The 26,889-nt window shown below is 35.4% G+C and overlaps 1 protein-coding gene across 1 annotated transcript; it reads right to left on the reverse strand.

Annotated features, from left to right (window-relative positions):
- Nucleotides 1-1,252: 1,252 nt before the first annotated feature.
- Nucleotides 1,253-25,822, reverse strand: LOC113769550. Its single transcript, XM_027314027.1, has 20 exons — nt 25,583-25,822; nt 25,411-25,480; nt 23,415-23,457; nt 21,296-21,373; nt 21,081-21,165; nt 20,864-20,946; nt 14,264-14,321; nt 14,063-14,173; nt 13,866-13,923; nt 12,083-12,179; nt 11,142-11,177; nt 9,128-9,264; nt 7,282-7,352; nt 7,127-7,180; nt 5,968-6,110; nt 5,544-5,687; nt 4,258-4,491; nt 3,046-3,105; nt 1,802-2,062; nt 1,253-1,588 (listed from the first exon to the last, which is right to left on the reverse strand). Exons 1-20 carry the CDS (start codon nt 25,758-25,760, stop codon nt 1,445-1,447), a joined length of 2,145 nt encoding a protein of 714 aa, XP_027169828.1. The 5' UTR covers nt 25,761-25,822; the 3' UTR covers nt 1,253-1,444.
- Between the last annotated feature and the right edge of the window lie 1,067 nt (nt 25,823-26,889).

Raw genomic sequence — 26,889 nt, forward strand, 5'->3', positions numbered from 1 at the left:
CTATAGTTTGTTGCCATCATTCCCAATACAACACCTCTGTTAAATGTCAATTCCTTCGCACTAGCTCAGAAGAATTTTCTTATGAGAATTGCATGCTGTCTTTTCCTTACACAAATTTTCAGCCGAAAGAATAAAATACATCATTTTTTGTGTACCAGTATCATTATCTGAAAATTGAACTTTATTTACAGTCTTTTAAGTTGGACATTAACAGGATACATTGTGCCAATGTTCTATGGCATTATCCCGTGAGGTTTTCATATACTTATTATTGGGTTAAATGTTCAGTCATGCCATGACACATTTCTTTTAGAGAGAATTGTAGTTTTAGTCCCAAATATTTCCCTTTCTATGCACATTCAATCCTAATGACTGATTTTTACCAATTACTACCGGAATCAAGTCACGTGTTGGCAACTAATTATTAAAAAATTTTAAAAATAAATAAAAATATTAATCGTTAGCCATAATTGGAATAAAAGATGACTAATTACTCATATGCGGATCAAATGAATAATTAGTCTTTAACCTAAATTTTTTTTTTTGTCAACCGAAGTCTTGTATTTCTAGTCTAAATCTAATTACTCATGGGATCACTATGCGAGTAACTAGTCCTTTTTTACTATAAAGTATGGCCGCAATATTTTTTTCAGCTTTTTTTAAATTCTTTTTTTAAAAATTAATTGCTGGAACGTAATAGCACGTGAATGGATGTTAGTGGCAATTGATAAAAATCAGTCAATTGGATTCAATATGCTTAGAAACTGAAACATTTGAAACTATATCTTTGCTTTCTTTCAAATTTTAGGAGATAGAAACGCCCATACCCCAAATATTTGAAATCAAAACTACAATTCTCTCTTTCTTTTACCCATCTACAGGTATCAGCTTGCATACAAAAAGCATTGTCTGCTTTATATATGACATTCATATGGATTACAAATTTACAATTACATCAGTAGTCGCATTTTTTTTTAATTTTTGAAGCAGTAGCAGTTGCATTTTAAGATTAGGGCAAGACTATGGCGAACTACTTACTTGACATTGCCAAATACTAGTCCAGCAAAAATTTGATGATTTCACATTAACTAAGAATTCAATTGCAAGAGTTGTTGACGGCTTAGATAGGCCAACCTGATCTGGAGTATTCCAGAGTCTCCTATTGCAAAGAAACTGTACTTTGGAAGTATTCCGAAGCCTTCCGTCTTTCAAAATAGTAGTTAATGGCATTCTAGCATCGTATGTGACGTCATTTAAAAACCTTAACAAGTCATTACTGATTTATGGGATTGAGAAAACTCAAAAATGGATGAAACCTATGATCCCCGGGTTGGAAGAAGAAATATTGACTATTAACTGAAAAGTGGACTCAAAATTAGTTTACAGAAAGTGTGGCCAAAAAGTTCTCCTTACTTCTTTGAATTTAAATGCTAGCTACGTTTTCCTAATTGTCTGAATCTGAGCCTGAAAATTGCACTTGTTGAGCATCCTTAGGTTCCACATCAGTGACTGAAGGAGGAATAAGGTCGTTTCTTGGACGAGTAGGGTTATTTCTTGGACGAGTCTCGCGATTTTGCCTAACCTTATCCTGCAACAGGAAATTCATAAGAAGAAAAAGAAATACATTACATGGGTAGCTGAACCAATGCGTAATTGAACTTGACTGCAACTAAATGTGAATGGGGTTGAGCTCTACTACTAGTATTACACCAATATTAAGTGAATGACCTAATGAACAACTTATTGGAACGAATGAACTACCGAGTCTCAAATTAGCAAATAGACAATTACTCTGACTAACCTTATCACTCGATTCATTTGAAGTGTTTGGCTCATTCTTCGGAGTTGGTTGGCTTCTCTGCAGCCAGGTGCGCCCACACAACATCAATGCCACCAAAAGTAAAACTGGTCCAATCCTTGGATCACCTAATTGGTTATGCATTTGATTTATGAAGGAAGTGATCTTATACTTCAAGTCCTTGCTCGAAGAAATAATTTTCTCAGAACCTGCTTGCCATAAGGGATCTGAATCCTCAGGAACCAGCTCAGGACATTGTGTTCTCTGCAAGATGGACAGAATACTTCACTGTCAAAAAGACAGCATGGACAGAGCAAACCTGTCTCAGACAACTGAATTAGCTCATCTACGAAAGGATATCAAGGGAAAATAAGCATCTTTTACCCATTTCATTTGCACAAGTAACAAACTGATAAAGGTTTTTGAGTTGAAATCCTAGCATGCATATGCATGCATAAAAAGTCCATCCAATGGGGACTCCCACGACCATGGTTAGAAACGCACGACATCCTAGGAGGTTACACAGCCTCACCCTTGAAAGCAAAAGAGAAAGTTGCTCCCGACTTGTATCCCCGAGGTCAAAATTAAGCACCTTTAGAATTGCTTCAAGACTTGCCTTTCCCTACTTGCCTACGTACAGATGTATGGTTCAAATCCAAACACACTTGCACATAGCCTTAGCGATTTGGAGTTTAGACTTAATGATATCAATATGACAGAAATCCAAAAGTACAATCAAGACACAAAAAAGACAAGATTGCTAAAGTAAACTAAGGGACTATCTAGGACAAAGTATATTTTGAATAATAATATCCATTTGCCAGCCTGCTATAAGCATAAAAGTTTGTGTTGCTTATAGCAGAAGCATAATAAAGTGTCACCTTAAAGTCAACAATATTGGCGCCAAATTATCAAGATGAACACAATGACCATCTGACAACGTTTTAAGTAACTAAGAAGTTACCAGTCAACCAATGTAGAATTTGTAAAATACAAAATATACGCGTCTGCATCTCTTATTCAAAATGAGTACTAATGCAAAGGAAGAACATTCCAGGTTTAATTAAGAACTAGCTACCGTGCAATTGTTCACCAAAAACAGAATGACAGAAGAAAGAGAACCCAAACACAACCCCAAAAAGAATAAGAGGAGCAGCTAATTAGCATCATATAAATACACAAGGAGAAGAAGTCAATACAAAGAATCCTCTGAGGACTCGTTGAGATGTTTTTGCCAGTTGACTTACAAAAGGAGGGAGATTTCTGGAGTCTCCATCTTCTATTGTCCTGGAAATCCAACTTATGATCTGCCAATAAACATCCACAATATTTCAGAAGAATTTGAAATAAGCCATCAGGAACAATTCACGAATATGATTATTCATAGTTTCTCAACATACAGAAATGCCCATAAAACAAGCACTTTCAGTAGATAATAGAAGGCAACAAATTCCAGTTTGCACCCTTAAGCTCTTTGGCCATTCTCACTGTACTCGGCCTAAACACGATATGCCCTAATGTAGTTTAATTGCTTATGTGCTACACATAATAACAGACAAAATGCAGGGGACATTCATGTGCTTATTTACCAAAGGCATCCAAGAAAGTTGGACAAGAAAACACTGGACTAATGATTTTTTAGTGCATGGTCCATTTTTGAGCAGCAAGTGGTGTAATATTTGCGAAAGTGCTTTATTAGACGATGAAAGCAGAAGAGTCCATGACAGTTCTGGACAGCTGCTGTTCCAATTCTCGAAGTTTCTATAGCGATACTACCAAATTTCCTTTGGGGAGAGGCAGAGAGGACCGAGTTTAGGAGTGAAAATACTGCATCAACTCAACTGGCTGTCACCCACAGCTATACTCCACCACCAGGATCACTCCAAAATCAGATGGCAATTTGGATAAATCTGTGAAGCTATGCAGAAAGCGAGGGATAATTAACTGATAATTTCAACCTTTGGTTTGATTTAATACCCAAATCTTCAGATTTTCATATCAATCTGTTCTTGAACAAAGTTGCATTTAGTTTATTCTTATAGTGCAAATGAACAAGTTTGTCTCTGAGAATATGAAGATTAAAGATTTATGATCACGTCGAAAAGATATTATCGTCAATCCTGTTGTTTTCTTTGATCAATATACACCCAGAAAAGGTGCTGACAGTCTCATGCAATGCTTGTATTAATCAAGGTTAGCACTGCTAGTGATTGTGGTACATTTGGGAGTATTTGATAATTTAGGGAGCAAAGCACCCAAAATCAGAGCTTAGGTGCAAAAAGTCCCAAAGTACAGTTGAGGATACAAAGGAGAAAAGCTGTTTGGTATAAGAGCGCAAAGTAGATCAGTCCAATAAAAAAGAATTGCAAAAACCATAGCATTAACTGATGCCGTTATTTAAGGTCAAGCACTAGTTCAATTTAGATGCTTAAAACTACAAGCTTATGAAAAATTCAAACCTCTGTACTTTCATCTGGACCATTGTACTTTGCCACTAGTTGAGATGCAGGATCTGGTTCACTGTGATGCAATGCCTCAAACATGTTTCTTGGCTGCCTTTCAATTTTCACTTCATCCTCTGTTTCATTCCGCTCATATCGTACAATTAGCAAACGCGGTACATCTATCATAGCCCTTCTTGTTCCACAAGTTTCATAGCTGTCTTCAGAATTTACATGGAAGAAACAATATTTCTAAAAATTGGAGATATGTCAGCCATCAATTTAAGAGCACCAGTAATTGACTGGTAAAAAAAGCTGCATATCATATTAATAATTGTGCAAAACAATCGAATTGTTGGAGCATGTAATCTATATCCCAAGAATGAAAAGACAACATGATATGCTACAACCTTACTGGGCATGATTGTTAATAACATCTACATGATCCACACACAAGACATAAAGCTACACGCCCTCTTCTGGAGGTCCAATAACCATACAATCTTCATGCAATTATAACCATCATAAATTTTATGATACTGAAGTCTTCTTCACATGGAAATCTTTAAATCGTCCCCTAGCCCTTAGTACACTCCATTGGCGAGCCAAGCAACTTAAGATAATTATAACCTAATTTTAGCACAGATGAAAATTAAGCTGAAAAGGTGCATCTGAAAGCTTATATCCACAGAAAATAAAACATTTGCACTCTGCCAGTTCTGATCTTGGAGTGTATAAATGCATTAACTCAAAGCTTTTTTAGAACAAAATAACTACACAGATGGATGCTGAACACTTATAACCCTATACTGCCTAGTAAATTTTCAAGAGCAGGAAAGACTAGAGATACCCATACACAGGCATCCACAATCAATCTGGTTTTAATCACCTTTATACTGAAGTTTCTGGCCCTGCATAAACTATATACCACTTTACACATAATCTCTTGCAGTCTAAACTACACAGCTGTGGGGTGTCAATCTTCCAGAATAACAAAATTGAAATGCAAGACCTATAGAATAGGAGTAGTGACAAAAAATCAGCAGCAACTTCCATGGTTTCAATATATGATGGAGGTTAGAAAACTTGTTAAGGAATATGCTTGCTACACATTAACAGAACAAAACACAACTTCCGCACTGTTCTTAAATGCCTACATTTTCTCTAGGAAATCACATTCATAGCCTCACAATTTACTTAACTGCCAAATCTTGATTTATAACTTCAAAAGATGCAATCCATGTTCTGGAAGATTTGAACAGATCAACAACCAAAAGCAAAGAAAAATATGAAGAGAAACTAACTTGCTGTGCCTCCCCGTCAAGCCAGGTAAACGTCAATCGCTTTTGTTTCACAGCAAGAGCTGCTGGTGTAGACAGAGAATCTTGATCAAGAGTGTTCAACTCACCACCATTATTGTTCAGTGTCTCTTGTACCCTGCGAATGGTCTTTGACCAAGTGTAATGACACCATTTACTATATAAAACAAAATTTGACAGCACCTTTGTGTCACAAAAATCTTTGTCTCTGCATATTCAGTTTACAGTATTTCCTTGCCATTATTTTTAAAGTATTACTGATTTCACTCACTTGGAATAGTTTGCATCACAAATGGAATCACATAAATGTCTTATCTTAAATCTGTAGCTTCAGGTATGTATCACACTTAGATATCAACTAGCATCCAGATATTGACTTAACAAAAGATAACAAGGAAAGGAAGCTCACTTCACGCATTTTATTTAGTTCTTGGCTCAGCCTTCCAGCAAGGATGACACAATACCAAATCCTCATCTCACTTCCAGCACGAGAGTAACCTCGAGCATCACAACCCAACTCCATTGAAGTGACACTCCTTAGCTGGGGAAGCACTGAAACCATACATCAAAAAGCAAAACCATCCATTGTCATATCTTACTCAGGTTCAGCACAGCATGCAATGAACAAGTAAGGCAGAAGTTCTGGAGTCTTGCATTTCTAGTCCTATTTCCATTTCTTTTTTGGTTTAGGACAAAATGAACACATTGTTCTAGGTAAGGGAACAAAGGTACCAAGTAATCCTAGAAAGCTTCAGATTTTGGAAGCCAACAGAAGCCAAGTAATCCTTCTTTAATCCAGACTCTACATTGAAAACCTTTTCTCTTCTTACAGGAAAAATGACGTTTGCCTATCCAGTGATCCTTTCAAATTAAGGGTACAGCACCAGCTAGTCCATTTACAGAAAGCTTGGATAAGTTATCTTACTCTAAGGAAGACAAGTTAGGTCTTTAACTGGAGGTAAGCAAGATAATCATGGGAACATTTAATCAGAAAAAATTCAGTAAAATGAAAACATAAAAATAAGTTTTTTCACGAAAAGGACTTGGTGAAAGGATTAACAACAGTAACAAACTCTAAAGCTGAACTTTAACTAAGCTTAAAATGCTTCTTAACAAACCAAAACAATAACAGCCCTCTATGTTGTTAAAATGCAGATTTTATTATGGTGCATGAATAAGCAATCTTTACATTGGAACCAGGTTTATTCAAAGGTCCTTGTCAGGAAACAATGATTGTTACCACAGTCAACTTTCAAAACCCTTAACATAAACAAAAACATACTTATCAGTTTATGAAGAGAAACATGGATAATTTAAAAACTTCACCATATAATTCGACTATAAAACTGAGAACAGACTTAAGCATGAGAATGAATAACATGGTTGAAACCAGCAGCTGAAAAACACATATCACAAGGATTAAGTTTGTAGTTTATCTGAGATGACAGATGCTGTAATAGCAGAACCCATTGACTAGTGACAGGAGGAATATCTGACAAAGAGAATTGTTCAAACATGGTAAACTTCATGCAGAAAGACTTAATAAAACTGTACTAAAACAAGTATACCATGATATTTGTTATTCTCCATGATATCTATAAACATCGAATTGTTGATTGATCCTGCAAGATACAAGCACCTAAAGCTTGTCAATAAATCATGCCGTGCTACTTTCACAGCAGCTACTATGGTCTCTCAAAAGGGACATAAGGAAAGAACATGCCATAGTAAATAGTGGGTTTGACACCAGGATCTTTAAGTATTACAATGGCTGGAGCAGATTCAACCCCAAACCTGTTAGAAATGAAAAGAACTTCAGTGAAATGCGTTTGATACACTGAACAGACCCATATTTATGCTGCAAGAGAAAGGTTTTCCATTGTTCAAGAAAAAATATTTTAAAAAAATACCGTAGATTTCCGTATGAAGTACTCCCTCCGTCCCATTGTTATTGTCATAGTTCACCTTTTTTCATGTCCCAAAATTTGAGTCACACTACAATTTTTTTCTCTAACATTCCATTTGTAGCCTCAAAAGAGACATTGATAAAATAAAAAATAAGTATGATGGAACCCACAAAAGCAAAAAATAGACATCCAAAAAAAAGGTGCGTGGACAGCACCAAAAATTTTGATGGCCATAAATAGGCGCGTGCTTGGCAACAGCATGAAAAAGAGCTTACATTTTACATGGACCCACAGATTCTTTTCACATCACCATAGACAGCAATTAAGATTTGATATCGGTCAAAGGGGCACGATTGGAAAAAAATGTCTCACATTCAAATTGATTGAACTGTGCATAATAAGTTAGAATCCCCAAAAACGTCCCTTATTTTGGGACGGAGGGAGTAAAAATGAAAAAAATCAGGGGTTCATTTACTAGATCTATCCTCACAAAAAATCAATAATGTCAGGTGCAATGTTATAGTGCACAAGGACACACTCTGACCCACAAAAGTGACACGACAAAAACTATTTACCCAATGATCATGTAACAGGACCTATGACTCCTTTTCATTCCACATCAACCATGCAGAATCTCCGTTGCTCTCATGTTATAATGAAAAATTGGGAAAACAAAAATTAAGCATCTTTCCCATTCTCAGTCTATATCAGTTACAAGTACCATCTTTGTTATGGCTGATGGAACTGCATATTTTTGCTTCCTGTTTCTGAGCAAGATAACGAGAAAAGCAAAAGAGGTATAAACACGAGAGATTCAAGGTTTGCATTTAGTTGCCAATGAACATTAAATTATGTAAAAATATGAGTATCATATTGGTTAAAAAAAATTAAGGGCGACAAACAGACAAATACTGAAACTAAACTGCAATTACACCATTTTCACATTATGTTTTCTAATAACAGTCATAGAAACCTGAACTGAGTAGCTTATGCATGCCTTACGATGGCTAGAACGAGATTTAAGTACTTAAAGAAGGATAAAAGTAACAATAGTTTTAACTACCCAGAGTCATCATGGAATATTTGACTCAAACAAGAGTTGGCAAAATCAAAATTGTGACAATGATATGACACATTCATAACAAAAATTGTACTACCAAAACTCTGCTCTCAGTTTCCACAGATTGTTGATTTTGCAAGAAAAGCAATTAGTCTAAATTCATTTGTGCACTGAGAAACAATTCTCATGAAAGGTTCTTGAGTCATCCATTTGTCAGCCCAAAGTGCAAATACAGGGGAGCAATAAACTGCAAAATTTTAGAACTCAAAATGCTTGGCCATTTGCTAGCCAAAAGTGCAAATAGAGGGTTGTCATAAGACAATTAATTATAGCTAGAGGAGCCAAATCTTTCCTCCAGAAAAGGGGAGAAAATTAAAAGATACAAATTGTAGAATAGTTTAAACCTAAGATCATCTGGGCAATAAAGGACTATACACACAAGAGCAGTTACTCAATGTGGGAAAACATAGATAATTTCTCTGAGGCATAAATGACAAAAGCACAAACGAAAGCAGGGAACCGCAATGAGCCTAGAACCAAGAAAGAAAAGAAAAGGGTTCTTCAATTAAAGAACTTTAAAAAGCATGTAAGCACAGACATACATGTTCCACCAGAAAGAAGAATCGCCTTCATCCCATCGAGCAAATGCAAAAGCAGCATAGGTCCAATAATATTTAGCAGCTTGACGGATAAACGGGGTGGCTCGTTCTCCTGATCTTGAGAAGAAGATAACTCTAACCTATCAGCCAGAAGAAAGGAAGATATAAAACACTAACCACGTAAAAAACGATTTATAAATCAAGGACAATAGAATGTCAAATAACCCTGAAAAATGCGTTACCTTTCTCCAATTCTAGAAAGCAATAAATATGCCAAATAGGCACATAAACGAGAAAATAATGTTGAATCTGGCTACATGAAACAGGCTTTACTTTTTCACTTGGCACCAAAAAAAAAAAAAGGATGCCTGAAGCATTAAATGATAACCATGATGTAGATTGTATTTTTACACCTCCCAATAGGCATGTCAACCATGTAAATATGGGATATGTAAGCATTCTCGTCTTCAATAAAGTGAAGAATCAATTTGTTTACTTCCAATTTCATCATTGACAGTCATCATCATATGATATCATCGTTTGTCTACGATATTGGTACTGTCAAATGGTTGAAAATAGCTTACATATACCAAATAAAGTTTAAAAAGTCCAAGAGAAAAATATATTTGACAACAGAATGTGGGAAAGGAGTCTCGACAATTTTAGGTGCAATTGCACCTGACAGTTCACATCTGGATCCTCCGATTTAAAAATTGTGTACTGAAGCTTGAAGCTTGAAACTTGTGAAACATTTAAGAAGCTAGGAGGTGCAGGGTGAAAAGACAAGCATGGAACGTAGTTTTATTAGCGTCTATTGTTGAGATATGCCAACTTTTGCAGATTTTTCTAGATTCATTTGGTAGTAGAATAAGTTAGTTAATTGCTGAATAAATGTTGTTGTTAGGACATTTGTTAACTGAAAATCATGTTTAAGTTGTTAACAAATATTTTTGCTAAGATTAAGATTATGTTAATTTGTCAACAAGTAGTTTTCTTGAGATTTTTATGGCGATTTGTTAGTTAGAAATTATGTTAGTTTGTTTCATGTAAACGCTATAAATAGTTAGTTGATGAATGAAGAACATAAGGTTATTTTCAGCCTTCAATAGAAGTCTTTTGTAAGCCTTTTTTTTTTGCGACACTAATTAAGGTGTTGTTTCTTAGTTTATTCCCTCAAAAGCTAACAGGCCACAAATTTTTAAAAATAGTAGCATGCAGGGCGAAGAGGAGTACAAGCATTGCCAGTTGTTGGATTAGTGTCTACATCTGTTGTTTTAGTTTACACATTGTCTTAAGCAATTATAACTGATAATTTTCTATTGGACCTAATACTTTTTCAGGCCCTTGATACCAGGGTTCCTCATCTTTCAGGAGTAGGTGGAATTATAGTAGCATTGAGGAAATTCAATTTACTATCCACGAGGCAGTAAAAATATGCCATTCAGTTACAGCCCAAGCAACTAGGCAAGTCCAGGCCAAGCGACTAGCAATGAGTCTAAGATAAAGGAGTTGGATGATTTTGCATCTTGGCTTAAATCCTTTGATCATCACTGTACTTGAACAGAACTAATTACCTTTTAATTTCCAGATAAGAGGGTAAACAAACAGATATGGATGATAAGCAGAAAAGTGAAAATAGGCTATCCCTTTGAAGAAGCAATTGACTTATCAAAGTAATTCAGAGAGCTCATCAATAAGGCTGAGCTACTAGAATAACCCCAAATGTGACATCCTAACTAGTACCAGTCTGACTAAGAATTGTTCACTTAGCCACCATGCTCTGAAATTCTACTTAGCTGTTCTTATAATACAACATGAGAAGATGCATCTTTCTCAAAATTATGCAATCAATTCACACTGCACCCAACAGGAAAAATCCTCCAAGTAGGCAATTATAACAGATAAAATTATAAAGTAGATATCCAAAATTGACCCATACAAATGAAAGAAAAAGCACTAAAAATATCATAAGCAGGAAAAAAAAAAAGTGCCACCAAGGGCTAGAGAGAAATTGTACCTTATGAGGCTTAGTTTTAGCAAGAAAATTTTGTACCTGTAAGAGGGGGCGGGTGGGGATAACATCAATACCAAACAAAGAAATGTCGGGGTTTATAGAGCTGCTAAAGCGTAAGAAAGCAATTGAGCTAATACTACAATAACAGGCCTCCAGTGGAATTTCTTGCCCACCAACTTCAGAGATCCCTTAGAAATGAGAAAAGAACATTTTTCACACAAACACCTCCATCCATTCCTGTTTGTAATTATTACATAGCAAAAGAAAGCCAACTACACACCACAACAACATCAAACACCAGGAACCACCATATAAAGTCTCATCTTTAGTCTAAGTTAGAATAATCAATCTTTTAGTCACATACTGTTCCTCTAACTACAAATCAATCTTCGCCTGTGTGCTCAATTACAAGCTGTGAGACCTGTTATGCAACTTCAATTCTTTCATGATAGAGGCACTATGAAAAAAAAAAAAACTTCAGTGAAAAAATTTGACAATATATGGCTACTTGATTCAGATCCATTAAACATATATTTCCTACTTAAAAAAGCAACACCTTTAACTTTCCACATTGGTGCATTCGGTCCTTTGTAACATCTTTATATCAAATTCCACCACCTTTTTTGGTATCACCAAAAACAAGGACATCCACCAACAGAAACAAGGTGGTTCTTAGCAACCAAAATCCGCAGACAAAAAGATGAACATGATAAACCCAATAGAATATCAATGGAATGCAAAATCAATGACAAAGTTTCACTTTCTGAAAATGCTACAATCTCATTAAGGGCTTTGACAAGCAATTCGTCAACCAATCATTATTTTTAGCACTCCAGACATTAAATCGACCAGCACAATTCAATGGAAACGAGTTGGTAATCAAAAGAACATGAAAAGCTAAGCTGTTATAGCAACATTAGCCCTTAGAGAACTTATCCAATTACCATTGACTCCTTAGAGTAGTACAAAATCCGTGGCAAACCTAGAATTGATGTCGCCAACCAATCAGTAATTGCATCAACAGAGAGTTGTCCACCATACCTACCAAAATAGCCAAAATAATAAACAAAATATTCGTGACACCAAACAAGAAGGGTATAGCACACTCCAAGCCATTTGAAAATGTTTATGTTTCCTGTTTTCCACTTTAACCCAGAGAGAGAGAGAACAACAGTGTTTGTTCGAACTGTTCGAGGTTTGTACAATTGAAGCCTGCTTTCAGCTAGACTGTTCAAAACATAGAACCTCTTGCCACGAACATGGTCCCATCCCCCATCCACAGCCCCCTTTCAAAAAGTAAGGTTATTGGTAAAGTTTTGGAAAATAGGAAGTACACGATTGAGCATAGCTTGGCAATGGAGGAGATGCTAGTCTTACTCAGATGCCTTATTCAAATAGGGGGTATTTACAAGGGCCAGAGTAGCATCCCCCTTTAATTGAAAGAATTAGAGCTAGTGGATACGGGGCATCTATATTTCTCCGGCTGGAAGGGATTAACTTGCAAAATAAGTCAGTTTTTCCTTACCCATCTTTTTGATGCTTAAATTGTGGGGAAATTATCAGTATCATCATCATTTATATGATAATTCTAGGTGTAACGGGTTGATTTTGTGGCTTTGGGGATTGATTTGTTGAATTTCAAGATAATTCTTGTCTCAACAAGAGGTTAGTTTTGTGAAAGAAAATAAGGGGGTGTTGGTCATTATAAAAGATTACAGAAATTATTGCAAAAAACTTAGAAACGGGTTTCCTCTAAGTAATACAGTATGTTTTATCAGAACTTATGCAACATGACTGTATGGTAACATTTATGTTTCTTGTTTCTCTGTTTCTGTTCAACGAATTGCACAGAGGGTAATTGAAAACGGTGTTTGGTAGGAGCTTTCTTGCTTTAATAAGCGTTCAAATGTCACTAGACTGCAATAGTTCCTCTCTCTCTCCCTCCCCCCCTAATATATCCTTCTCCTTTAACTCTTCTATTCTCCGTCTTTTCTCAAGTTCTTCCTCCCCAGACCTCTCTTTCCCATCCTTTCATCCCCCTCTCTTTTTCTGCTCTCCCTTTCTTGCCTTTCACTTACCAATATCCCTCTCTTCGCTATTCCCTTTTCCAGTATATAAACACCTCACCACTTCACTTATCCTCTCCAGTTGCAGCTAACATCCGCAATCCCCATCCTCTGATCCACAATACCTTCTTCCTCCCTTTTGCTGACACCATCTTCAACAGCAGCCCCCAAATCCTCCTCCTCTTAGCAGCTGCCTTGCTGAAACCACAACCCTGGACTCGATCTCCTGCCCTCAATCCCCATCATACTCCAAACACTTCATCTCTCCTATCCCCTTCTTTTAGAGCTTTAGTTATTTTTCAAAATGTAGGCTTTTATCTTCCAATAGTCTGTTAACAGATGAGTATAATCAAATTTAGTTACAGCATACTGTCTTGGTTATTAGGGTAAAGGACTACTGTATTTGTTCTTAGTTAATGCTAAATTTTTTAAAATAGAAGAACAAGTGTTTCATTCGACGTAGCGAAAAAGATACTAAGACACATAGAAGTTATCAAAGAGCCCTGCAGTTAACAAAAATGCTATGACAAACAGTTCTCAAAACTGCTACACAAACAAAAAAGAGCAAAGGGCTACAAAAAACTTTAACAACTTATGAAATGAAATTTCAGAAGCCTGTGGGTCAAAGCATTCTATCCAATTCAGTCATCACAAAACTCACCTATGAAGACAACGGGAACTGCTGCAGCCAGGGGGAAAGGCCAGAAGTGTGGGAAGACCTGTATCCATGCCAAATAAGTCAGCAGGAGCACAGAAAACAAGAATATGAACATAAGAGTGCTAAATGGAGAACAACATTTAAACATATTTAGCATATTTTTACAATATATGAATAAATAAATTTTGCAGAATGCTGACCATTTTTAAAGAAAGGATGTCCACTTGGCTTTTTCTCAGCTAAGTATGCAGCAAGACGGACATCACCAAGTTCGACCATTCCGGAATTTGCAACCCCATCAAGCAAAGTAACTGCAGTGGTCAAGAAGTAAGATTGCACCTCACAATGAAAAGGTACCATCTATACAGACATTTATAACAGACAACGATGCAATAATCTACCAATGTGTTTCCAGTTGTTAGAAAAATTCGCACAGCGGTTGCTCCCAAATGAGAAAACCTGATATGAAATTTCAAGAAGCAAATAAGGCAAATCAAAAAGGATCAGTAAAATGTGCAGACGTATCTTCCAATAAAAAATAAATGTAAATCCACAACATAATGACCTCAGTACAAGGTATTATTTCAACTTCTACAACAAAAAATCACTTGCAAGCCTGATAATTGAAAGGCTCAAAATATTGGTTAGGGGATCCAACAAATAGCATTTTTATGCATTGTTTGAAAAGGAACTACTGATGACTAATCATCAGTAGAAAGGATGTCAAATGGAACTTATATTTATCACTCTCTGTTTAACTGATAAGAGATCAATATCTTCAGTAACATCCCAAGACATAAAAAAACTGTTACGATGTCCATTCTTCTCGTGCCAAGTGGAAAAAAAAAAAAAACTTAGTATGACTTTCATAATCATTAGAATTCAGGCTGCTTCCAGTCCTTACCACCTACTCCAGCCCATTTCATAAAAAATTCAGATGATATCCAGCCAAGCAGTATTTCTATCTTTTCCCCCTTCTTTTTGTTTGCAACTTTACCGTTTTCTGCTTAACCTCTGTTAGTTTTTAGAGAGACAAAATAAGGAAGACGTGTCATATTCTTCTTTTCTGTGTGTGCATTTCTAAGAAATATGTAACCGCTTCTATCATATTATCTCTTCAGATACAGATGCTTGTGTCCAGTATTGATTGCTAATAAGGATCATAGCTAAGCATGGGATTTACAGACATAAATACTTACTTTGCCAAATCAATGAATTTTCAACAATAAACCAGAAAGTGTTAATTAGAATATATCAATACCCATAAGATATAGCATGATAAAACATTTGAGGCCTGTGGTGATACAAATTTGATACTATGCATAGATGCACCAGATAAAGGGTGATCTCATGAAATGCGAAGACTGTCCGTGGTTCAAGCTCTTGTAGCATCAGAATACTGTTTAAAACAAGAAAAACAGTAGTACACCAAGGGAGATAAATCAAGGTGAGTGTCTCAAGTCTATGTCTATATCTGTCGGCATGTGTAAGAGAGAGAAACTAAAATCTTTCAAAAGAAAACATAAAGTGCTTCGAATCAATTACCAGACCGCCTAAAATGAAACTTAGAAAATCTATTTTTTATCAAAGTAGAAGTTAATTTAGAATTCTCTGTAATTTCAATAGTCATCAAAGTCCATTCAGTTTTAAATCAGGAACACACTGATGAAGAAAATAGTTTTTCTTATAACATAGAAAATTGTTTCATCATTATACAAAGAAACTATAAAACAAATTCATAAACTTTAACACAAATCACATAAAGTGCTGTCACTAAATAAACACCCATTGGTGATTATCATGATTCAGCAGAATGACATTTGCTTAATTTGATTGGTATTGGACATACATTCTCAGTTATTAGACATAAACCTTTGGTTACTATATTAGCAGATGGTGGAATGCTTCCTTTTTACAGCAGCATAGACCAGAATCATATAAATCATCTCCAACCAAGTAATTCTGTTTTTGACAAGTACAGTCAGTAATTTTTTTATATCATCTTTTAGGATATAGCTTTCTCATATTACCTTGTGTTATAAATCCAAATCCTCTAATTGTTAAAAGAAAGAGTTGATAGGAATTAGTTGTAATTAGTCTAAGAATACAACTATGTAATTAGTCTAAGATAGCTGCTGTAATTAGTCTAAGAATACAGCTGTATATAGTCTGTAGTTACAGACTATATACAGCTGTACATGGCTGACCATTTAACCTAGTTACTTGTATAAATAGATCAATGAAATATATGAAAAATATACTTTTTAGCATAATTAATAACTTGGTATCAGAGCAAGCAGTAGGTGCAAAATCGAGACTGAGAGGCTGTAGAATTTCCATTAATGGCAATAGGAGTGCTCTTTTGAGCAGTTAGAGCTGAAGCCTCAAAGTGTGATTCTGCTCCCATGGCAACTTGTCTTTGTAGTTCTCGACGAACCATGAAGTAGACTTCTTCTAATCTTGGTAAAGGAGAAGTACCTAGAACACGGCTGCGAACTTGATCTAACTTATTATCAAGCCCAGCAAGAAAAATATAAACTCGATCTTCGGCAATACGATTTCTATATTTTTCAATATCAGCCGCACATGTCATGTCATTGGGCCGTCGATAATCGAGCTCCATAAAGGTTGAGTTTAATTCATTGTAATATTCTGCTAGAGGCCGACCATCTTCTTGTAAATGAAAAGTCTTCTTCATTAGTTCATAAACTTCAGAGGAATCTGATACATCAAGGTAACTTCTTTTTACAGCATCCCAAACTTCCTTTGCTGTGCCGCATTGTACAAAGTGAGATATCAGATTATCACTCATTGAATTAATGAGCCAAGATTTGACAAGAGAATCTTCAGCTTCCCATTCATCATAACTTGAATCATCTACTGCTGGTGCAGCTTTTTTTCCATTAATATAGCCCATTTTTTTTCTTCCAGCAATATGCATCTCCAAAATCTTGGACCAAACTCGATAATTAGTGCCATCCAATTTAATGTGGATGGAAGAAGCATGGCTATCCAGAATGGTATAAACTTGAGCAAGTTGAGAGAAAAAATAAAAAATTTGCTCATAATACTGTTGCTCAAAATGTTGCTGCCATAGACACTACTCCATCTTCTGCTTCTCATGTGTCTCGGGCATCTTCTCAAGAAGGTAATTTTGGTTTGTCCGTTATTTCTGCTCATCCTAGCACTTGGATTATTGATTCAGGGGCTACTGATCACATGACTAGTAACTCTTCTATCATTGATTCTCTTACATCTCCACCTGTGAAGTCTGTACAGGTTGCTAATGGGAATTTTAAACCAATCATAGGCGCTAGAAATGTGTCTCTTTCACCAAAGTTTTCTATGTCCTCTGTTTTACTTGCACCTAAACTCTCAAATAATCTCCTCTCCATTAGTAAAATAACAAAGCATCTTAACTTTTCTGTCATTTTTCACTCTACTCATTGTGTTTTTCAGGACAATCTTATGAAGATGACGATTGGCATTGGTAAGGAGAGGGATGGTTTATATTACTGGGAAGACAATCGAGACATAACAATATCTACTCAAGGTTTTCAAACAAAAAGTGGGACATCAGACATAGAAAGAATAATCCTTTGGCATCGTCAACTAGGACATCCATCTTTTTCTTATTTAGAGCATATGTTTCCTAAGTTATTTTCCAATATTTCAACTTCTAGCTTAAGATGTGAACAATGCGTTTATGCAAAAAACCATCGTGTTCCTTTCAAAGTTAGTTTTAATAAAAGTGTCACTCCTTTTTCATGTGTTTCTACTGATGTGTGGGGTCCTTTCTCAACTACTTCTACTTCAGGACATTAATATTTTGTATCTTTTATTGATGACTGTACTAGAGTCAGTTGGGTATATTTGATGAAATCTAAGAGTGATGTTTGCCATATTATTCCTCAGTTTTATAACATGATTCTTACTCAATTCAACACTAGAATTAAGGTTTTTCATTCTGATAATGGTCATGAATTTGTGAATTGATCGCTTGCTGATTTTATGATACAACATGGCATTCTTCATCAAACCACTTGTGTTTACACACCCCAACAGAATGGCACAGCAGAACGGAAAAATCGTCACTTTCTTGAAGTAGCATGAGCCTTATGTTTTACCATGCATGTTCCAAAACATTTTTGGGCTGAAGCTATTATGGCTGCTGTTTTCCTCATTAATTGAATGCCTGCTAAGGTTATTGATTTCCAAACCCCTTTGAGAATGTTATCTAAATTTCATTCTATTCCTTCTGCTCTTAATATTTGTCCAAAGGTTTTTGGTTGTGTATGTTATGTTCATGTTCATTCTCATCATAGAGATAAACTTGATCCTCGTGCTATCAAATGTGTTTTCCTTAGCTATTCCAATTCACAAAAGGGATATAAATGTTTTCATCCTCCTACAAGAACCTACTATGTGTCTATGGATGTTCAATTTTGTGAAAATGAGTCTTATTTTTCTGGACATATGTCTGCGGTTCCTCTTCAGGGGGAGATTAAAAGTAAAGAAGAGGAAGAACAATGGCTAGGAGAAAAAAGGATATGGATCTCAGGTATAGAGAATGCAAAGGAAAATTGGGAATCCTTAGGTGTAGATGATGGTCAGGAAAATAAAATTGAAACTAACAGTGAGAGACCAGCTCATCTCTTTAAGAAAGGATATTCTAGGAGAACAAAAGATATCACTGTTATGCCTCCTGATTCTTGTACCTCCCTTGATGATACTACCATGCTATCGAATGAATCTTCCAAGATTGACACTAAGGTATGTACTTCTTCTGAAAGTCTTGACTCATATCCTAATATTGATCAGAATAGAAGATATCCTCTTCGTGAACGAAAAGAACCTGATAGACTTGGTTTTTCAAAAGCTTCCAATGTTTCTTATCCAATTTCTGATTTTATATCCTATCACCGTTTGTCTAAGGCTAACTTGACATTTGCTCTTCAGTTGTCTTCTGTATATGTTCCTAGTCATTTTCAGGAAGCCCTTGATGATCCTAAGTGGAAAGATGCAATGGTAGAAGAAATGATGGCTCTCCAAAAGAATTCTACTTGGGAAATGGTTGAGTTACCAATAGGAAAGAAGACCGTAGGGTGTAAATGGGTATTCAATGTCAAATACAAGTCTGATGGGACAGTTGAAAGATACAAAGCTAGACTGGTTGCAAAAGGCTACACTCAAACCTATGGTATTGACTATCAAGAGACATTTGCACCGGTTGCCAAGATGAACACTGTTCGTGTCATATTGTCACCTGCAGTTAATTTAGACTGGCCTCTACGACAATTTGATGTGAAGAATGCCTTTCTTCATGGTGAGTTGACTGAGGAAGTTTTCATGGATCCTCCTCAGGGGTTTACACTAAGAAGGAAAGGTGTGCAGACTGAAAAAGGCATTGTATGGATTAAAACAATCACCAAGGGCATGGTTTGGAAGATTGAGTCATGCCATGGAGGAGTATGGATTCAAGCAAGCTTCAGCAGATCATACGTTGTTCTATAAACGTAACTACAATAATATTACCGTGCTTCTTGTCTATGTTGATGATATGATTGTAACAGGTAATAACAAAGAAGAAATTGAGAACCTTCGAAGCTACTTGGCCAAAGAATTTGAGATTAAAGATTTGGGGACTCTTAAATATTTTCTTGGCATTGAAGTATCACGGTCTAAGCAAGGACTCTTCCTTTCCCAAAGGAAGTATACATTGGAACTCCTAGCTGAAACTGGTATGTCTGCTTGTGAGCCGATAGATACTCCGATTGAAGTGAATCATGGCCTAGCCTTCTTTTTTGATCAGATTCCAACAAACAAGGAAAGATATCAAAGGATCATGGGTAGACTAATCTATTTAACTCATACCAGGCCAGATTTAGCATATGCAGTCAGTGTTGTTAGCCAGTTTATGCACAATCCAAGTGATCAACACATGAATGCTGTTAATCGAATCTTGGCTTACTTGAATCAGCTCCAGGAAAAGGTGTCTTATTCTCCAAACACGAACATTTTGATGTTGTTGGATATACAGACTCTGATTTTGTTGGTAGCAAGTTGGATAGAAAATCAACTTCTGGATATTTGGCTTTTGTTGGAGGCAACTTGGTGTCTTGGAAAAGTAAAAAACAGAACGTGGTTTCATTATCTAGTGCAGAGGCTGAATATCGAGCTATACATCATGCTATCACAGAACTCTCTTGGCTGAAAATTCTCTTAAATGAGATTGGGTTTGGTCCAAATGGTCCTATGGTATTATTTTGTGATAATATGGCAGCCATTAAGATTGCAAATAATCCTGTTCAACATGATCGGACAAAGCATGTTGAAATTGATAGGAACTACATCAAAGATAATCTTGATTCCGGGACAATTGAAATTCCCTATACTAGAAGTTCAAATCAGTTGGCTAATATTATGACTCATGTTGTTACTAGTAGCTTATTCAATGCATCTCTATCCAAGTTGGGCATTTGTGATATCTATGCCCCAACTTGAGTGGGAGAGTTGGTAGGAATTAGCTGTAATTAGCCTAAGAATACAGCTATGTAATTAGTCTAAGATAGCTGCTGTAATTAGTCTAAGAATACAGCTGTATATAGTCTGTAGCTGTAATTAGTCTAAGAATACAGCTATATATAGTCTGTAATTACAGACTATATACAGCTGTACATGGCTGACCATTTAACCTAGTTACTTGTATAAATAGATCAATGAAATATATGAAAAATATACTTTTTAGCATAATTAATAACTGAAAGTTCTGCTGAAATTTGAGTTAGCTGTATAACACAAAAGTGAGCATATCTTCTTAAATGGCAGCTACAATCTCGAGTGAATGCTCAATATCTCTTCAACGTTAGTTACTGTCTAAGACTGTCTAGTGGAAACATATTTGGCTATATTCTTCCCTAGGTGTTTGCCAGCTTGTGTTCCATCCATCAATCACATTTAGTCATGACATAGAATGGCAACATGTTAAAAAGTAAAGATACCTGGATGAGCCATGCTTTTGTGCTATCAAACTGGGACAGAAAATTTTCAGAGTTAATGACATTGAAAGTATGCTCAGCAAGATCTGAAATTAAGAGAATAGATCACATTAGATGCATCATAGCAAAATAAATAAGGAGGTTAAGGCTTTGACATTCTCACTGGGAGAGGTAAAAGGGAAATAAAGAACAGGAGATACAATAGAATAGCTTCACAAACCAAAAGAATTGGGCTCCATCAATGGACTTTTAATTTCAGAAACAGTAGCCCCAGCATACTGCTCAGTGGCCGGGTTAATCACATGCTGCAAAGACATAGAAACATTACCTGATCAATCAAAATATAGACAAAAAACATGACAAAGGAATAGAGAATGCATTAAACTTAAGCACTAAAGAAGATCTCTAACATGGAGTTGAGAGCTATAGACTCACAGATTGTTCATCAATCCCAAAATTGTCATAATCTCTCTTCCATAATTCATTCGTCAGCAGCTCAAAAGCATATTGCACCTGCAAAACAAACACTAAATAAAAGAACTGCTACTGAATGGAAAAAGGAATAAACCAGTGATCAACTATGATGCTTCTAGCTCTCCCAAGTTCGTCTTAGGCTTTAGTAAGCATTTAGTGACATGATTTTCCAGATAAACACAGGGTCAGCATCATTTTTGGACCACATTCATCCAAGGTAATGTGGTTTATACAGAGTTAAGAAACAAGTTATCAAGCAAATCCATATCCAAAAGTTCATACCATACTTGAACAATGAATTTACAATGGTAAAGAAATAAACAGATTACTGGATTATCCAAAAGCTTTCATGGCTTTTGGGATATGTATAACCTTGGGAGCAAAATTCAAAGTCATGGACAAGGACATATATGCCAACATTCCACATTGTATAATCCACACTTGTGATATGTGGAGTTTTCCAAACATTCTGAAGAGGCTCTGTAAAGCACATCAATGCCCAAACTACTAAAATGATGTAATTAGATTCTAAAACCTATGTAGATTAAATATACGTACAAGAAAAATTATGAATCTGCTAAATTTGAAAACATTAATATTCCAAATGTAAAATTATTAAGGATCTCTCTCAAAAGCTAACAAATCAGTACCCTCTTCTTAAACAATGGGGTTCCCCCGAGTAGGGGTGCAAACGAGCCGAGTCGAGTCAAGCTTTGGCCTAATCGAGCCAAGCCTCCAGTTAATTTTATGAAACTCGAACTCGAGCCCGAGCTCAAAATGTCAAGCTCGAGCTCGACTCAAATTCAAGTCGAGCTAAAAAATATATATATTTTGTTTTTAAAAATGAATAAAATAATAATTTTTTAACAAATAATAAAATATTAGGGATATATATGTAATTTTATTATTAAAATAAAAAAATAAAAAAAAAATATATATATATATATATATATATAATCAAGCTCGCGAGCGAGCTTAATGTTTTTGAGCTCAAGCTCGACTTGATTAGCTCGGGGGGAGGGGGACACTTTAAAAAATTTATCCAAAAACTTAAAACTGCATATGAACTACTATTCAAGAGGCCCCCAAAAAGAAAATAAAGGAACTAACTCCAAAATTTTCTTCCCAAAGAAAAGCTCTATCTTCCATTGTCAAAAGGGGCAAAGAAACTCCTCTATACAAAAGCGGAACCTTTGAAGGTAAAAGCCAAAAACTCTTCTGGTCTGCTTGGTTGGGCAGAAAATTTATTCTATTAACTTAGCAACTTGCAATCTGCAAAGACTAAACTAGACATAAGGATCTACTATTTTGTGGTCTTCTTTTTCTCTCCATTTTTCCTCGTGAAACCAAAACCCCTCTATCATGCTTCTCCCAATTTACTCTCAATTATCATAGTAATCTCATCCTTCCTATAGTTCCTCCTCACTAGCTTAAGACTCCATAAATGTACCAAGAAGGATTAATTTGGTGGGTGCACCTAAACTAATTCTCTCACATGAGCTATTCTGAGATTGGCGTCAACAGCCCCTACTTTATTTCCTCAATTCTTAGTTGAACTTTTTTGCATCAAAGTGCATGGCTCGTGCCCCAAAATTTCATGGTTTTTGGTTCATAAGTCATCTTGAACTGACTTGGATGATTGCCTGGAATCACCAAGTACAATTAGATGCAGAGTCTGGTGTTATCAGTATATGTGGGGTGCATTATCAGTGCAGTAAGCTGAGTTCCAGTAAAGACTACGCCAAGTCAACTCAGACTCAGCCAACTCTTTGAACCCTGCTTTAAAGACCACAAATTTATTATTACGAGAGAGAGAGAGAGAGATGACAGACGCATGACAATTTTTTCACATTATCCTTTCCTAGTTTATGGCTTTCTTTTTAGTCTCCATGTGTGTGCATTGCAGTAATTCTCGAACCTCATCTCCGTATGCCTAGGCACCTCCCCAGAATACTTCAAAGAAAGAAACCAAGATGTGACATGTTTTTGGCTAGAATGCTGAAACATAAGGCCAAAATATACAGATATAATAAATTTACATATCAGGTCAAAGTTTAAGTAGTGAAGGCAAATAACATACCTTAACAGCATCGAACACAGAAGGAACTGGAACACCTGAATCCCTAAAAATAACATTATAATTAGGTTACATATGATTTTCAATTCAGCACTAGAATTTAAGATCTAAGCAACTAGAATCTTAAACTATAAGCTATAGATGCACAATAGAGCAGAGGAAACATCTTAAATCAAATTCAGGATTCATATAATTCAAAGAACGGTGCACAATGGTTGGATTAACAAACTTCGATATGACTATCTACGTGGAACCCTGCTAGTGCCTCATAGTGTTTAGAAGTATACAGCATCAGATGGTGAACAAGATTAGGGGTAAAAGAGCTACTTTATCCACATAATCTGTGCAAAAATACATACACGTCCCCCAGTCAGAACCCAGAAAATGCAATTTTCTAAAATGACTACATAAAAATATGATTTTGTTCAGTTTAGCTTCAATATATGCGAAACATTTTCATATATGATGATTTTGGGGCTGCGAAAAGAACAATATTTAACTCAAATTTTGTACATAAACAAAGTAAGCTCCAATGGAAGAAAAGAATAAGATGCATATAAGAATTTAGAGCTCTATGTTGAACGAACAAAGAATCCATAGGAGGAAAACTATGGCTAGAAGCAAAAAAGACAGGAAACAAATAAATCAAGGAGAGGGAAACAGGACTGAAGAATAAGAGGACATCACTAAGTTAGTACAGAGGGTACAAGAACAAGATCATAATGCAGACACTGAATGCTTCAAACAAATGTCACTCGTATAAATCAAAACCAGTAAGGTGAAAGAGAAAACGATGGCTGTTTCTGATCAGTGAGAAAAGGATGACTCAGAAGCTAGCTATATTTTAAGTTAAAGAAGATAACTTCATGATAGAAAAGAGACATCATCATTGAGATATGCGACATTGATTCAAGAAGTAGCACAAATAAAGGTAAAACAACAGCAATTGTGCTACAATAGAAAAAATCAACTCAAAAAAGAAGAATATAGAACTAAATCATCATGACTTTTTCATGCTAACAAAAGTTAATTAAGGATTTATGGATATTACAACTGTTGGAAAAGCGAAGTCAGGATTACAACATTTGACAATGTGGATACTGAATTAAAAACAAAATGAGACAAGATTTGGCACTAAGAAAATTTATGTTCAGCATTATGGCATTGCCTCACATTAAGTATATGTGACAATCAGGAATTTTGTATCCCAGTATCAAAGCATTCGATGTTTTTTTTTGAGCTGTCTCTTGAAATGCTGTTACCCATAAGTATCAACAATTCGCTACAAGACCCAATTTGTTTTAGAAAAAAAAAAATTTAACCCGATTTGTTTTAGAAAAAATTTGTTCACTGTAGCAGAATGACATAGCTGCACAAGAGTACTTTGTGCCACAACCATCTCCTTTTTATAGGTTCTACTTTCTGGTAAGAAAGAATGCAAATCCACCTAACATATATCCTAATTGAAAATGAGAAAGTTCAGTCATGTGACAACACCCTAATACCAGAAAACAATATTGAAAAAAAAGGCTGAAATCTATTTGCAATGTTGAAACTTTGAGAATATTACAGAAGATAAATTAATGTAACCCATATAATAGTTCAAAAGCATTTTGAGCTGTATTTTACCCAAAAATGACTGTACCTTCTACTATACAAAACCTGCAAATTTTAAATGAAAAGCGTTCAATTAATCATTTGATTCCAACTCAAAAAATTATATTGTATAAATCTTAAGTTTTGCCAGTTTGGTATTCTTTCTAATCCCAAATAGACTGACTAAAAAGAAAGGCATACATCAAGATAGATTAACACATATAAGATGTTGAATCAAACAATTTCAAAATTCTTCTGTACCAAAAAAGAAAATGACACGACTATGCTTTGAAAAAAGAAACAAGAAAAAAACAATTTACAGCCAGATATCAACTGAGAAGTAACTAAACAGTGCCGAAAGCAAAAGGTAAACAAAAAAGAACCAACGAAAATTGGAAATTACCATGTGGAAGTGAGCTTCTCGTAAGCCTGAGTGACTTCTTCAACTGAAGCATACTTCTTTACACCCAAAACTACATTCATTTCAAGCATAATCACACTTTTCATTTTCCTCAACTGATACTCGAATTCTAAATTCATGCAAACATATATACAAAATAATAGCGGAGAATTACCATCGTAATGAGAAGGAGGAAAGGAGCGAGGGGTGACGACGAGCTGGAAAAAGAGCGCGATACCAAAGAGAATAAGAGGAATTGAATATGCTTTGAGAATTGACGGAATTGATGAGATCGAAACCGCGGCCGCTGCCGAGGCTGGAGGAGGAGGAGGCCGCCTTGCGGTTGTCGCCATAGGAGGAACAACTGCTAATCCCTTTCTCCGAGATGCTGTCCTCTGTTTCAAGTTAGCGAAGGAGGGAGTTAAAAGGCGTGAAATACACGCCTCCTTTTCGTGCTAGCCTTTATTCAGTTTTGGGGAAAAATGCACTTTTTATTCTTAATGTTTATGGTATTAACCAATTTCGTCCTTAAAATTTCATCCAGAACATATTTCATCCTAATAATTTTATAATTTTAACCAATTTTGTCCCTAAAGTTCATGTAAAACACATTTCATCCTCATAGTTTCATAATTTTTTACCAATTGAGGGCAATTAGATGATTGTTAATCAATTTGAACATAATATCATCATATGTTCCTTTAGTAATTGTACTATTAATACTTAATTCAATTGTTGATTAAATTACAGAAACAATAACAAGTGTTTTTAGATAGGAAACTATCTCTTTTCTTTTCTTTTCTTTTTTTGTTAACTTGTGATATGATATATTTGAAATAAAACAAATAGATCGAAAGATAAATTGGTGATTAAAAAACATGTATATGATACAACAAAACAAGTATGTGCAAATAAATGACAATCTAAGTCATTCCTTCTTTCACATTAATATTTTTCTCCAATTAGTTGTAATAGGATTGTTTGACATTTTTTCTCCAATTGGCTATAGTCGGATTGTTTTTTTTCCTTGACTTCATTTTCTTTGGATCTTCTTGTTCAATTGTGATTAAAAGAGAGTAATAGTAGCTAATATTTTCTTAGTTTTTTTGTACAAAAATAAGAAAGTGAATTAAGAAAGATTCTTTAGTTTATTGTGGACTTAATGTTCTTATTTACTAAAGGGCATGCTCTAGTCAAAATGTCAAATGATGATATTCCATTTAAATTACTTGACAATCCATCAATTGTCCACAATTAGCCAAATTTATGAAATTATGAGGATGAAATGTGTTTTGCATGAAACTTTAGGGATGAAATTGGTTAGCACATTAAATATTATGGATGAGAAGTGCATTTGTTTCCTTAAGTTTTGAGTATTTAAAATTAGGGTTAATCACATTTTATCCCCTTAAAAAATACCTCATTTTTCAGTTTATCCCCTAACCTTTAATTTTGTTCACTTAACCCCCTTTAGGACAAAAT

The sequence above is a fragment of the Coffea eugenioides genome, chromosome 4 (assembly GCF_003713205.1).
Source record: "Coffea eugenioides isolate CCC68of chromosome 4, Ceug_1.0, whole genome shotgun sequence".
In the NCBI taxonomy this organism is placed as follows: Eukaryota; Viridiplantae; Streptophyta; class Magnoliopsida; order Gentianales; family Rubiaceae; genus Coffea; species Coffea eugenioides.